Source organism: Talpa occidentalis, unplaced genomic scaffold (genome assembly GCF_014898055.3).
Source record: "Talpa occidentalis isolate TD23 unplaced genomic scaffold, MPIMG_talOcc4v2.1, whole genome shotgun sequence".
In the NCBI taxonomy this organism is placed as follows: Eukaryota; Metazoa; Chordata; class Mammalia; order Eulipotyphla; family Talpidae; genus Talpa; species Talpa occidentalis.
Window position 1 is genome coordinate 32,228,302 of NW_026555331.1, and position 15,592 is coordinate 32,243,893.

Consider the following 15,592-nt stretch of genomic DNA (forward strand, 5'->3'; position numbering starts at 1 on the left):
TCCTTGACTGCTTTCTCATACTCTGGAGCTATATATCTACCTTTAGTGTCCATCACTAAAATCCTCATCAGAATGTCATTTTTTAAGACAGGATGCATTTTTCCTATCCAAATATGGAAAATTAGTTGCAGTGCCTAGCAGCTGAAGTTGCTACTAAACATTACCAGCTGGTTTGTAGCATTTGGAAGTAGGAAAGAATCAATTCTAAATCTTCACTTCTTCCTTTCCATTCCCTCCCCACCCTGCCCAAGTAACTATGAAATGCAGTCAGCTTTGTGCCTCCTTATTCAGGAGAATCTATGAACATAGAGGACTGTTCCCTCTAGGTAACTGTTTTCTCTCTCCTAATACATTTATGACACTGCACAAGCTACAAAAATGTATCCTACCTTTGAGGATCTTTCTAATTAAGCCAGACTACATTCCCACCAATAGTGTATGAGGGTTCCTTTTTCTCCACACTCTAGGCAACAATTGTTTCTATGGTTCTTGATATGGGCCATACTCAGACATCCCATTTTGAGTACCAGAATATGTAAATTAAATGACTTGTTCATGATCACACACCTAGGGAATGTTGGAGCTAGGGATTAAGATCCAGGTCTTTCTAATTCCTCTTGCTCAACCATGGTGATATACTGAATCCCTAAATACAGAGTGAAAGCATGAATACTGACTTCATATATTGCATAATGATGATATGGTTACAGGATTATACATGCTCTGTGTCATGTTCAGCAATGAAGGCAATTTTTTTTTTAAAAGATTTATTTATTTATTTATACAAGCCCTGGGTACAATCAGAAATGCGGGAGGGTGAGAGAATTCACCAGAGCCAGAGGGGAGAGCAGAGCAGGCAGAATGACAAAGTACACTGCTGAGGGGAGCAGCGGGCAGCAGGAGAGGTCTAAGCGCCATGTGGGACCCTCACCCAGCGGCCGGGAATCTAACTGGCGCTGCAGAGGCTACAGGCAGCTTCACAACCCAGTGCTCAACCACTGCGCCACCAGGGAGGCCCAAAGGCAATTTCTTTAAAAAAGATTTATCTATCTATGCATACAAGAACTGGGGCACAGGCCAGAGGCATGGGGGTAAGAGGACCCACCAGATACAGAGTGGGGAACAGAACAGGCAGATTGACTGAAATACACTGCTGAGGGGAGCAGCAGGTGAGCCAGGAGAGGTCTGCTGCACCATTTGGGTAGCTCCATGGCCAGGGATCTAACCGGTGCTGCAGTGGCCTTGGATAGCCTCATAGGCTGCGTCTTCACCCCTTGCACCACCAGGGAGGCCCAATTGAAGGCAAATTTTAACTAAATGTTAGAGGAGGCATTTAAATTTTTTTTTCTTATTTTTAACATCATTGTTCGTTTTTAAACAATATTTGCTAACCCCCACCCCCTCAAGTGTAGTAACCATAAAGTTTCTTTCACCAGTGTACCATGCACTATCACCTCAGTTCCCTGTGCTCCTCCCTCCCTCTGAGCCCTCTCCTGCCTCCTCCCCTGCAGTATGTCTCTGATTTATAATTGTCTGTTTTTGCTATGTTGTGGAGGAGGCATTTTTGTAACAAATTGTATGTATGTGCTGGGTGTGTGTGTGTGTGTGTGTGTGTATGTGTATGGATTTATTTCTGGACTTTCAATTCTGTTTTATGGGTCCATGTATCTATTTTTGTGACAATACCATATTTTTTTTTATAAAGATTCTCTGAATTTTTTTTTTTTTTTAAAGATTTATTTATTTATTTATTTATTTATACAAGCACTGGGTACAGTCAGAAGCACGGGAGAATGAGAGAATTCACCAGAGCCAGAGCAGGGAGCAGAGCAGGCAGAAGGACCGAAGTACACTGCTGAGGGGAGCAGCGGGCAGCAGGAGAGGTCTGCGTGCCATGTGGGACCCTCCTCAGGTGGCCGGGGAGCAGCCGGGGATCGAACCGGCGCTGCAGAGGCTGCGGGCAGCTTCGCAACCCAGCGCTCAACCACTGAGCCACCGGGGAGGCCCTACCATATTATTTTTATTTATTTATTTATTTATTTTTAAAATTATTTATTTATTTGTTTGTTTGTTTGTTTTTTGTTTTGTTTGTTTGTTATACATACACTGGATACAGTCAGAAGTGCGGGAGGGTGAGAGAATTCACCAGAGCCAGAGCGGGGAGCAGAGCAGGCAGAAGGACCGAAGTACACTGCTGAGGGGAGCAGCGGGTGGCAGGAGAGGTCTGCGCGCCATGTGGGACCCTCCTCCGGTGGCCGGGGAGCAGCCGGGGATTGAACCGGCGTCGCAGAGACCGCGGGCAGCTCCACAACCCAGCGCTCAACTGCTGCACCACCGGGGAGGCCCCCATATTATTTTTAATACTGTTGCTTTATAGTGAAGTTTGAAGGCAGGTAACGTGATACCTCCATTTCTCTCCTTTCTTTTCAAGATTGCTTTTGCAAATTTGAGGCCTTTTGTCATTCCAAATAAATTTCATTACTTTTTTCTTTAGTTTCTTTGAAAAATGTTGCTGGAATTTTTATACGAATTGCCTTAAATTTAGATAGCATTCATGAGCACAAGATATCCACTAGTTGCAATTCATTTCTTTCTCTGAGTGCTGCTTTTGTATTATAATTATTTGTGACATGCATATATGTCCCTGATAATATATTGGAAACCATTTGAGAGTAACTATTCAGCTATGTTCCAGAGCTTCATACAATAATTTGTCCATAAAATATACTACATAAAAGTTCAGCTGTCAAATGAATTGGCATTTAGAATAACAATAGTGTTTCTATGTAAAATTCAAGTTGACTAGTTGAATATGGACTGTCTAGTGGTCTATATAACTAAAGCATTGGATTTAGAAATAAAATTCATTCTAGATAAATCAAATGACTAAGTAAACTTTTGTCAAGAATACCAGAAAAGATCAGATTTATTTTATTCTGCAGTATTTAGCGTGCTACTGTTTGTGTATCTGAGTGTGTGTGTACACACTTGTATATATGTACGTATTATACATTTGTGCATATTAAAAGGAGAGTCTTAAAATTTTAAATCTTATATTTTCATGTATATTTTAGAGTATCATATCACACATTTGAAAATCTTAAGTCATGTTATTTTCTTTATAGTTACTTTGAAAAAGAAAAATAGTAAATATGATGAATTTATAGCTCATTCACACTATAAGTACATTGTATTGACATTAAAGGCCATAAACTTGCATTTATTATGTTCTGATTGAGTGTGGGCTATGACTCCTTTACTGATCTACTCACGTCTAGTCTTATTAGTACCTCTTCTAGGGAAACTTCCTTTAAGGCCCAACCCAGTCCCCATCTACACTAGTAGCACCTGTACTTGTTCATGTCCTCTCCCCTGCAACTAACCCTGCACTGGAAATAGTGTGGCAGCAAAAGTTTGTAGACTGAACAAATGAAAAAACTTAGCATTTAAGTGTCTGTATGTGTGTGTCTGCCTCCATTAAAAGTAAAGTAAGGGCCTCCCATGGTGGCGCAGTGGTTGAGCGCTGGGCTGCGAAGCTGCCCTCAGCCTCTGCAGCGCCGGTTCGATCCCCTCTCCTGCCGCAGGAACCTCTCCTGCCGCCCACTGCTCCCCTCAGCAGTGTATTTCGTCAGTCTGCCTGTTCTGTTCCCGGCTCTGGCTCTGGTGAATTCTCTCAACCTCCTGTGCTTCTGACTGTACCCAATGCTTGCATGCATGCATGCATAAATAAATAAAATAAAAGCAAAGTAAACATATCTGTATGTGCAGATACACAAGACTATCCATATTGCACTTTCTAGTGAAATAAAAACAAGTCCTAGGACAGAAAAATGGTCCCCTTTTTGTAAAAGTATCTGAGGGGGTAGGGGGAGAAAGTCTAGAAGTCATACAACAAATCAGAGTTTCCTAGGTAAGTTGAGTGGCAGGAGTGCAGAGTCAGAAGTGACCTTTCATTATATAGTACATTTTTGTATTGGTATTTTTGAACTTTTTTAAATGTGGACTACTTTTGTAATTTTTAGGTGAATGACAAAATGTTAGTGTTACTGCTCAAAGTGTTAATGATACTTTAGTATATAAACTATTTTAAAGACAAAGCTTGGTTTTCTCCCAGTTTCTATAGGAAGGGAATTATTTTCTTTGTATGAATGTTTTCTGGCCTCTTTTTTAAAAAGTAGGATTTGGAATAAACTGGATGATGTTATGCCATTAAGCCATGGAGGCACATGCATTGGGAAACAAGAAATTCTCTTTTGGTCTGTTATTATTCAAGGCTGGATCAGTAGAGATGTGGGTTAGTAAGAGACTAAGTAATTTCACTGAATGGAGGCAGCGATGTTAGGGCTGTTCTGAGCTGCCTTACCCCTTTTTCAGACACACCCCTGAGTGCTCTTGGATAACTTAATTCAGTGCCACCTAGCAGCTGGTCTTGATGATGGTAAACCATTTCTTCTGAGCCTAGGCCCAAATGAAAGTACCAAGATAATTCACCACACCCTAAATTAAATTGGTTGTCCCACCCTTTACTTCCTTATCTTTTTTATGAACCAGGAAAATGGCCTTACTAAAACAAGACTTTTGAGGCTTCAGAGTCTTGGTTATTTTAAGGTCGTTCCTAAAATTTTCTCACATGGTCCAGCTGCCAGACAGATTGTACATCAATTTCCTGCAGCATTTGGCAGGCTTGTATATTCACTGCCTTAAAAACAATTTGAATTTACTGATTTTGAAATTTTTGATAGCTTTCTAAAAGTTTTCCCCCCATCTAAGTTTACTTTGGAAAGAAATATCCACAACAGAACACATTGGCCCATTTTTGTGCCAAGACTTCAGGGAAATATTTTATATGATTAATATTGTGTGGCTAATCTGGTGTGAAAAATCAATTTTATCCATTTTAATGTAATGAGAGCATGACCATCCTGTGTGAACTATTTAAAGAGCCTGTGACTTCACTAATCCAAATTTAAGTGTTTGTTACAGTCTTTATTTATATGTGTTATATTAATCATGTCAATTAATATTGGGCCACATTTCTTTTTAAGAATTGAATCATATTTCATCAGTAGATCCATGTATTTTCTTTCCAGGGCAGTATCCTAACCTGGCCTCGGGCAAGTGAAATTAGTGGACTATGCACTCAGCTCATGGTACCAGACCATTTTAATAGGTCTGGACTCAGAAAGCTTCCTTATCTGTCTGTTCCTTTAAGCTTATTTGTCCTAAAAGATTGGTGTTTTCTCTCTTATTAATAGTCAAAAGGGAAACATTATAAAATCTGTATGATGATTTCATTCCATCAAACTCAAGCTATTTTATAAAACATTGGATCATTTGTTACTTGGTAAGCACATTATTCTGAAAGCTCTAATGTAAACACTTTGGGGAGATCAAGAAATAGCTATTTGTAATGCTTGTACAATATGTTATCCTAGAGGTACAGTACCTCACAAATAACATAACTTCCACCCAAGAAATAATTGACTCACCAAGGAGGTCTGATTCTCTTGTCTCATTAAATCTTTTAGAATTGCTGAGAAGTGGCTAGCAAATATTCTTCTCTCTGTTCGGCATTTGTGGAGAATTAGGCACCAAACAGTTAGAGGTCATGCACAGAGCCTCTAAGGGCGTGCTCTTTGAATATTGGTCATTGAATCACTTCTGAACAAATGCTGAGCTTAACTCCTGAGGACCATCTCATCAGGGGAAGTAATGACGTAAATACCCCCAAAAATGAGTTCTTACCTATTCTAAGCATTATCAATCCTTTTCCTCATCAACAAATTTTTATATTTTATATGTATTTTTCATTTTAAAATGTTTATAATTTCATCACAGTTCCATAAAAGCATCCAACTATATCTTATTTTTTATTCTTATTTGAAACTCAGTAAGGAACAGTTTAAAGAGCTACATAAAATTATTTTTATTTTAAAATTTTTTTTTTATTTATGCATACAAGAGCTGGGGTATAGGACAGAGGTGCCGGGGATGAGCGGTGAGAGGATTCACCAGAGAAAGAGTGGGGAGCATAACAGGCAGATTGACTGAAATACCCTGCTGAGGGGAGCAGCGGGCGAGACAGGAGAGGTCTGCTGGGCCATGTGGGTTAGCTCCTTGGCTGTGGTTCGAACTTCTGCTGCAGTGGCTGCAGATAGCTTCATAGTGCTGAGACTTACTCCTTGTGCCATCAGGGAGGCCCTATGTAAAATTATTTTGAGAGTATTTTGTTTTCACCTTAATTGTTTTTAGGATTCAGGCTCTCAGATATATTTTTATTGAGGGAAAAAATGTTTTAAAAGTCTATAACTGATCTTTATGAGTACTATATTATTTTACATGTAAGATTTGCATTTCAACAATCCACATTGAGGGTGTTTTATTTTAAAGTTCCTTGGAAAGGTGAATGCTATAAATGAAATGACATTACTCTATGTTTACTTTTATTTTAAAGTTTCGAGATGGGGCATGCAGGGAAAACCTTGAATTTAATTCCTTCACCCTTTATCATCTTTGATACTAGCTCAAGGAAGTGTGAGAAATGTGTTGACACTAACTTCAGTTGAACAAATAGTACACTGACTTTTTTTTTTAATGTAGAAGGTTACTAGGTGACAAGTACAGGAGAATCCTGATTATTAGAATTTTATTCCCTATTTTAAAAAAAATCAAACAATTTTTGACCAAATGTAGATCAGATTTTGAACTCCCCTGCTCAACATACAAGTACCTTTCCATTATAGAATAAAATCTGAAGTCTTTACTATGCCTCTTGCCTTCATGGTCTGGCATCCTGCCATCTCTCTGATCTCATTTCCTACCACTGTTTTTGTTCCCTTTGCTTTGGCCATATTTATCAAATAAAGTTCACTTTACTCCATCCTGAGGCCAGTGTTTTAGCTGACATCTATGAGAAATGTTCTCATAGATATGCTCTCATGTCATTCCCGTCACCTTCCAATCATTCTATGTGCCCTTTACCCTCCTTTGCTTTCCTCTTAGCACCTTGTGCTACCCAACTGTGTACTATGTAGTTTCACCAGTTGTTTCTTCTTCACTAGAAGTCTGTAGCAGTTCAAATTGCTATGCATGAAAGATTCATGTGTTCACTGTATATAATGTGTGATTTTTTTTTTCTGTCTACTTTCAAGATTTTTTATTTTCAGTTTTCAGCAAATGTAGGCATAGATCTTTGTCACCAACATTGTATTTAACCTAACTCTGTGTTTCATGAGCATCTTGAATTTATAAATTTTGTCTTTTACCAAATTTGGGGGTATTTTTAGCTGTTACTCCATCAGATATTTTTTTCTGCCCCATTCTCTCATTCCCCAGCTTTTGGAACTCCAAATAAACCTAGTGGACTTTTTGAAAGATTTTTCTAAATTCCTGTAGTGCTATTCTTTTATCCCCCAGTCTTTTCTCTCTTCATCAGATCAGATAATTTCTGTTGATCATTTTCCAGTAGATCTTCTGTTAGCAGAAGATTTACTGTCATTCTGCTAGTAACCCTATTCAGTAAACATTCATTTCAGATATTGAATTTTTCAGTTCTAAAATTTCCATTTGGTTTTTTATTGTATTTCATATTTCTCTGCTGAGAGTTCCCATTTTTTTCATTCATTATGACCATATTTTCCCTTACCTCCCTTATCGCTGCTTTAAAATCCTGTCAATTCTTATATCTGGGTTGTATCAGTATTAGTCTCTGTTGATTATCTTTTCCTTTGCTAGTGGATAAAATTTTCTTGATTCTTGATACATCATGTAATTTTGGATTACTTCCCAGACATAATGTCTTGTTGAGGGGCAAAAGTGTATTTTTGTTTACTTTCAAGAGCCTTCAGTATTTTATCCACAGTTTGAGGTTGTTTTCTGTGAACAAGTTACTCTATTAGAAGCTTACTCTGTTTTATCAAAAGATGAACCCTTGATATGCTTTTTTATTTCTTTTACTGCCTCTAGAATTTCCTGCTAACCTGCATGCCTACTCTACCACATAGAAAGAAATTCCCTCATATTTTCACGAAAGTGGAGTCCATCAGAGATGCCAAGGGTAAAACTGTGTTATGTCATCCTTACAGCTGGTATCCTTTTATCCTGTATCCTCCCCATTGCTGCTCTGACATACATTCTTTTGTCACCAAAGATGAAAGAATTTTAATGCATTTAGCAACAAATAACCACTGCCAACTCATCAGGAACATGGGGGAAAAGGAAAATCCCAGAAGATAATCCCAAAATGATGGCAGAAGATAAGAACCAATAGTGTATAGAACAGATGGAGAGACACTCTATTGGTGGAAATGGGCACAGATGTGGGCATGTATACTTGAGCTTAATAGGGAAGGAGAATTTAAAAAAAGGAAGGGAAGCAGAAGGGCAGAGAGCCAGCTATGCCCACCTTTCTTTAATATCTAGTTTTGTGTAATCTTCAGAACAACCCTATGAATTGAATTATAAATTTTGTATTTTAAGAGGTTGAGAAAAATGAAAAAATTCAGATGATTTTCTCTAAGTCACACAAGCAGAACATGTAAAATGTCCTTTTGCTTTCCTGAGGTTGGTTTTCGTAATCTGAAGTCCCTCTGGAGACATTGGGAAGTGGTTAGGGCTTTCTAGGTTCTGCCAGGTAGATCAGTGAGAATGCCAGACATCTGACATGGAGAAGTTTGCTAAGATGCTCTGATTTTTTTTTCCATGTTTCAGTTCTTTGCTCTCTGGTCAGGAGGCAAACCTAAGCCTGCCTTAAGCCTAGTTTGGCTGTAATAAACTCTTCTCTACCTCTCAGTTCCCATTCCTTCCCACACCCCACCTCCAAATCTCAATCTTTCTGCTTCCTGTAGGCTTTAAGAAAGAGAGTCTGAATACTCTTCAGAAGACACATGGGGATCACTTTTCAGTAAGGGGCCAGCTTTTTTGGAGTTTGGAATGCTTTACCTTTCTCTCACTTTGTCTGACTGCTAGTGCCCTTGTTGTGCTGACTCTAAAACTGCCATTGCACTGAGTTACCAAGAGCCACTAGCTTCTTCCACATGTAGTGTGATCTTTCAGGTCTTTCTCTTTCATTTTCTTCTTAAACCTCTTTATACCCAGGGACCTCAGGGTAGACCATTGTTTCTCAGCAGAATATGATTTTTTCCCTTCAGAGAACATTTGGTAATGTTTGGAGATATTTTTTCCTCTTATAATTGGGGGGACACTACTAGCACCTAGGAGTAGAGACCAGGTTGATGCTAAACATCCTACATGCATAGGACAACCTTCCATAATAAGTACCTATCCAGCCCGCAATGTCAATAGCACCAAGATTCCGAGACCCTGGAACATCTCCTTAGAGTCTTTTTTTTTTTCTCTGTTTCCTGCCCCTTCTTTGTCCCTTCCCCACCCCTTTTCTTCTCTTCATTAGGGAAATACTTCCTGGTTTGATGCTTGTGCTAGGTCAGCCATTGTAACTTTATAGCCCGCAATTTCAGCTTTCCCAGGCCTGTCCAGAGTCAGAGCTGCAAGGATAGACCTTTCTGGTGGAGAGCAGGGATGGGAAGTAAATGAAGGCATGGATAGTGGGTTCTTGGGGAATCAATAGCCCATGAATGTGATTTGTGGAGAGATGTATGGAAACTCTCAGCCCTTAGTCATAAGCATTGAGAGAACTAGAGTGTTAAGACACCTATCCTTTAAAGGATATACGTTTGGCAACATATAAGATAAAATAAACCTCCCCCCCCCCAGAAAAAGATATGTATGTTATGCTAGGGAAAATCATCAATAGTGATATAATCAATAGATGTTTGAGAACTTGGAAAAATTGGGGGTTAGCTGTGTAAAAATAATTTTGGCTATGGTTATTTTTGAAATCAAATTGGTTATGAATAATTATCACTTGCTCAGTATTATTCATGTCATTAAAATGCCACTGATTTATTTTTTGGTAAGTTTTATTGCAACACTAAAATCTGTTCATGCAGTTGCCTTTTTCATTTTCTGGGAACATGACTGTCAGTTCTCAACTTGGGGGGTGGGGTGGGTGGTGATTAACTTTGCTTCCACGTGGGATCATTTTTTTCCCCACCTTTCCCATTGGAATGCAAATTCTTGTTACAAGAGGCTACACAACCAGAACATTTACCCCTAGACATTTAAGACCGCTGATAAATATAACTCTGTTACAGTGACCTCATGTCAATGTCCTTTGCAGTTCTGACTAGGCCTGATAATTTACCTTGGATCTTTTGTCACCTAACCAGTATATACCCAAGCCTGCCCAGTATTAGAGTTTGTGGGGCAGTGCAGTGGACTAAGGTGCTCCCAAGTCTTCATGTCTGCCAGAAAATCACTGCATGATTCTTACCTTCCCTCTGTTTTGACAAATTACCTGGGGGAAAAAAACAGAGGGCATTATTATATTGAATACATGTGGAATGTGAAATTTTTTTCCCCAATAGTTTGAATAAAAACTGTAAACTATCTGTTGGATTAAGTATCAAATTTTGATGTTTTCTCTGCCCCATGTTTCTTTCTACCTTTGCTTTAAAATGTGTTAAACGTGTAGAAAATCCTTACAGTCCCATGTAGTTCACTTTAGAATGAACTAGAACATCATACTACTCTGTTTACCATATTTAATCATAACCAACTATCATGATTAAATAACTACTTAATCAGGGCCATTTATATGGAGTGGTTTGGACTTGAGCTAAGAAAGGTCATAGGCACAAAAAGCAAAAGTTATACAGGAACAACTAGCATTGTTAAAAATCTGGAAAAAAAAAAGAAATAGGTCGTTGTTGCTAATTCTATTGTTGAGAAGATTCTCAGAGTTTTAGAGCACACAATGGCAGTTTTTTTTTTTTTCCACTTCTTTGAACCTGATGCTGAGTTCTAGCATAGCGTAGATGTCAAATGATGCTGTAAGAACCCTTCTTAAGAGATTTGTCTATTGTTATTTTTAAACATTTCAAATACATGTTTCAGCTCAAATCTCATTTTGTAATATTAGATGGAATCTGTTTTTTAACAAATAGTCTATAATCTTGTTGTGGATTAATGTTGTTTGATATTAGGATTTTTTGCTTTCAAACAACAAAAGAGCAACCTTTCGAACAATCTAGGATAAAAGTTGTAGTCAGCACTAAAGCTGTTTTTATTGTGCTTGAGAAAAAAGACTTTTGAGGTGAACGAAGATAGTCTATCACTGCTGTCACAGTCTCTTCTCCTGTTGTTTTTCTACATTCTGCCTCCTTTCCTGGCTCCTGTGTCTGGTACTTACAATCAAGTCTATACTCACACCTAAGTGCAGGCCTTTAGGCACACAAACCTGAGAGTTCACCAACCTTCTGGCCTCTAGGCCAATAAAACTATGATGTCAAACATTTGAATTGAGGTTCCTAATAAGGCCTATGCTATTACACTGATTATGACATATTAGTTGTTGAATGTAGATATACAGATGAACTCTGATTTCAGGAAACTTTATCACAGTAACGTCTTTAATCATTAATATTGAATTGTTTTTCTGAATATCTTTAAGTATGCCATAGTGATGATGAACCTTAACAAATTGATAATCAGAATGGTGATTTTTGAAATGCAAAGGTGACTATTATCATTAATTTATTATTAATGATTCATAGATTGGATGATAGTGAATCATCTCTTGTTAATATCTGCTATTAGCAGATATTACTAAAGTAGTAATATCCACTATTTTGTCCAGGAGAGCCAACTTTTTTTTTTTTAAATCACAGATTCTTAAAAATTCATACTTTTCTGTGTCCAGCGAAGACAGGATTCCACCTCGAAATTAAAGAGAGTGAGAATGAGCCAGAGACCCTAGAAAGCATTTTTAGAGATTTTACAAAGCTAGTATAGCTTTTAGACAATGGGGCTGTGCTTAATCTTATTTCTGATACTAATTTACTGAACAAGCATTCATTAGGTTCCTGCTGAATGTTAGTATCTGGAGAACAAGAAGGAAGACATGGACAAAATATAAAGTGCAGCATGAGATAACAGAAATTAAGAATTCATTTGACTTTGATGACCTAACAAGCACAGTTTGAGGACCATGAGGAAGACAGAATCAGTCTTAAGCTGAAGTGTGATCATTAGTTTAGAAAGTGGAAACTGTTTTCATCACACTCCTTGGAAGTTTGACTTTCAACGGAAGAGAAATGAAATTGTGATGGCTAGAGGGGTGGGTGGAAGTGAACGCAGGGTTGTTCTTGGCTTTTTTAAGATGGGCGACATTGACAGCTCCTTCTGCCTGCTTGTGTCTGTGCAAGTGTTCTTTACTCTTCTTTACTCATAATAAACCTATTCTTTTGAATATATTTATAAAGATAGGAGATATTTAGAAAGTATTCCTGTGTTGATGCTAAAGACTAAGAAAATTTGAGGGAGCACAAGAGAAGAGAGATAGTGATGTAGCAAGGTTTCTAAGAGCACTCCAGGGCAATCTGGCCTTGGACCAGAGGGAGGCTTGAGTCCTCGACTGAGAACAGGGGTGTGGAGGAGGATGGGAACAGCAGGAATGTTGCTTAACTTCATGGGTTTATATTCAGAAAGAATTGGGGACTTTGTCTTGTAATTAGAATCACAAGCTTTTAAGCAAAAGTAATAGCTTACTTTCATAGTACTTTTGAAAGGTACTTGATTTGCTGTGTAAATGGCAGTCATCTCTTAGAAGTTATAAAAACAACAAATTCTTGAAATTTTATAAAGTTATAAAATTAAGGAATCTTAAAATGCTAAGTACTTTGTGTACTCATTCATCTAAACCTCATAATTTTTAAACAATTTTGCTCCCACTCAGTGTAGGTTTTATGATCCATACCAGTTGTTATGTTTTCTGTGGCTTTTTTACTTTCTAGTTTTATTTTCTCCTTTTTGTAGACTTTTGCTAGATCAGCAATAGTCATCACTGTTGAATTATCTTTTATAGATAAAGCAGAAATACAGTGAAACCAATTTTTTTGGTTTATTGTGAGAATTCTCATTTTCATTTTTTCTATAACATAATTAAGATTAAAGCGTAAGATTAATTCATTCCACATTCAGTCATTTGGAACATCTTAAATTTTTTGGAAATTGTGTTGCTCAGGAAGTTACTTCCTCATTCTACAAATCATTAATCATACCTGTAAAATATGAATAATGCCTATTTGCTGAATTATCTGTCCCATTTCATAGACTTCTGATGAGTCCCTCTGATAACTGTATATAAACATGTTTTGCAAATTATAAATTATTTTAAAATATATTATTGTTTGAAAAATATTAGATCGCAGACTCTCCTGACCAATTATAAACTCCCTTCAACTGTGTAGTATACAGGAATAAACATCTAGAAGTGAACACTCAGGTGGGTTTTAGTTTTTAAACGTCATTGACCTTTAAGTTTCTATGCTAATCTTAACCTAATTTACAATCATTAGGAAACTTTCCCTTTTGGGGGAAAATTACTATGGCTGGTCTAGTGTGTATCTCTGTTATTACTTATTAAATAACAACACTTAAGCATAGTGTCTGCTAGTGCTCAGCACTCAATATGTTAACTGTTATGTGCATGAAATTTGCAATAATATGATTGCATATATGAGAATATTTATTGTGAAGGACATGCCTGCAGAAGTTTAGAGTTTATACATCTAAGTGCTGATCAGATCTTTTCATTTAAGTAGCTTTACCCATGGGATTTTAAACGCATTTAGGGGAACATTTTCTCTTTTTGAACCACTATTATAGCTTACATTTTTGGATAGCATGTTTACATCTAATAAGTAATTTCCCATAGACCCACAGCCCAGACAAAGTATTGGTGATTCCTTCCTTAACTAAAAGAAGTTTTGAAATATACTGTGCTTTAAAAATAAAAAACAGAACACTGGTTTCTGTTTAAAAGGCAAAAAAATATATATATATGTGCCAAATATGGCCACCAGAGGGAGCTGGAGAGCCAGCAACCTAGGCCTCCCATAGAGGCTGAGCTCTTGCCCTTGTGAGAGGAAGGGTTCCAGAATGGCCCCTAATCATGAACTCAGTAGCCTCATGTTGTCCTCATTCCAAATACCATTGATCTCATAGTGGCCCATCTCCATACTTCTCAGGAACCAGCCATGAAGCTGTAAGCCTGTTCCCATCCTTAAGAACCACTAGAGTCCTAGAGTTGATCAAACTTTTCACTTCACTCCCCAGCCATTTTCAGAAGGGGCCTGCCCATTCAGAATCTCCTTGCTTACTGTTCAGGTGCTTGGGTACGATTAATATTATTCAGTCCTACTTCTTTCACTTTTGCTACCCACAAACACTATCCCTCAGGTATTCTACAAGTTAATTTCTTGATAAGGTTTAAGAAATTTCACAAAATAGTAACCAGTTATTTAGAGCCAATTATTAGATTATTGGTCACTTTGCAGGTTGAAAACCCACTAGTTGTTAAGAATAATAGTATAATTCTTTTTTTTAATGTACTCAGAGCAGAGATTTGCAGGGAGTGTGGAAACTTCCATTGCTGTCAACTAGCAAAACTGTCTGACAGAACATTTGCTCTCTTTATTATTAGTTGGTATAATAAAGAGGCTCATACTTGTTAAAGGCCAGTGAAAAACAAAATTTCCAGTGATTGAAAAAGGTGGACATAACTAACAAAATCTGCAGTGCCTCAGTATCTAAGAGTCCTTTCTCCATTTGACAGTATGGGCCATCATAGCTGGCTGCCCTGACTTCCAGACCTGTCTGGAAGATTGAGAGTGAGAGTGGTTAACTTAAAAGACTGCATGGAGGGCCTCCCCTGGTGGCGCAGCGGTGGAGTGCTGGGCTGCGAAGCTGCCCTCAGCCTGTGCAGCACCGGTTCGATCCCCGGTCCCTGCCAAGGGTCCCACATGGCGTGGCAGACCTCTCCTGCCGCGCCCACTGCTCCCCTCAGCAGAGTATTTCGTCAGTCTGCCTGTTCTGTTCCCTGCTCTGGCTCTGGTGAATTCTCTCACCCTCCTGCGCTTCTGCCTGTACCCAGTGCTTGTATAAATAAATCTTAAAGAAAAAAAAAAGAGGAAGGAAAACACTTAAAAAAAAAAAAGGCCCCATGGCGAGTGTGGGTGAGATTGAGGCAGTGGACACCCCTGTGGAAGCGAAGGAGGCTCTGGCCCTGCCTGTTTCTCCCAGCTGGGGGTGACTAGGAGAGATGTGGGGAGGGGGCGGCAAACAAGGGATGGGCGTAGCAGTTGCATGGTCATGCCTTTGGCAACAAGAACCGTAACAGGAAGATCTTCCTAACTGAAAATAGACTAAATGTTACAGAAACCCAGAAGTGGGCAGTGTGGTGGGTACCACCTTCCAGTATTTGAGTCAGGTTGAAGGTAGTTCCTTTGCATGTAATATTTTTTTAATTATGTATTCCTTTGTGGTATTGCATCTCTACTCTAAAATTAGGCAGAGGGGCCTCCCCAGTGGCGCAGTGGTTGAGTGCTGGGCTGTGAAGCTGCCCTCAGGCTCTGCAGCGCTGGTTCGATCCCCCGTTGCCGGCGAGGATCCCACATGGCACGCAGACCTCTCCTGCCGCTCCCACTGCTCCCCTCAGCAGTGTACTTCGTCA

The 15,592-nt window shown here is 38.6% G+C and overlaps 1 protein-coding gene across 5 annotated transcripts in view; it reads left to right on the forward strand.

Annotated features, from left to right (window-relative positions):
- Positions 1 to 15,592, forward strand: part of STK3 (serine/threonine kinase 3) — a 230,261-nt gene that overhangs the window by 198,780 nt on the left and 15,889 nt on the right. For 2 of the 5 annotated variants that reach the window (XM_037503491.2, XM_054692085.1), the window contains one exon: positions 7,966 to 8,056. The exons of 2 other annotated variants lie outside the window; for them this stretch is intronic. In XM_037503491.2, the coding sequence (XP_037359388.1) occupies positions 7,966 to 8,056 (91 nt within the window). Of the gene's footprint in view, positions 1 to 7,965; positions 8,057 to 13,282; positions 13,315 to 15,592 lie in introns of those variants that run through there. One more of the 5 variants, XM_054692086.1, reaches the window with a different exon arrangement.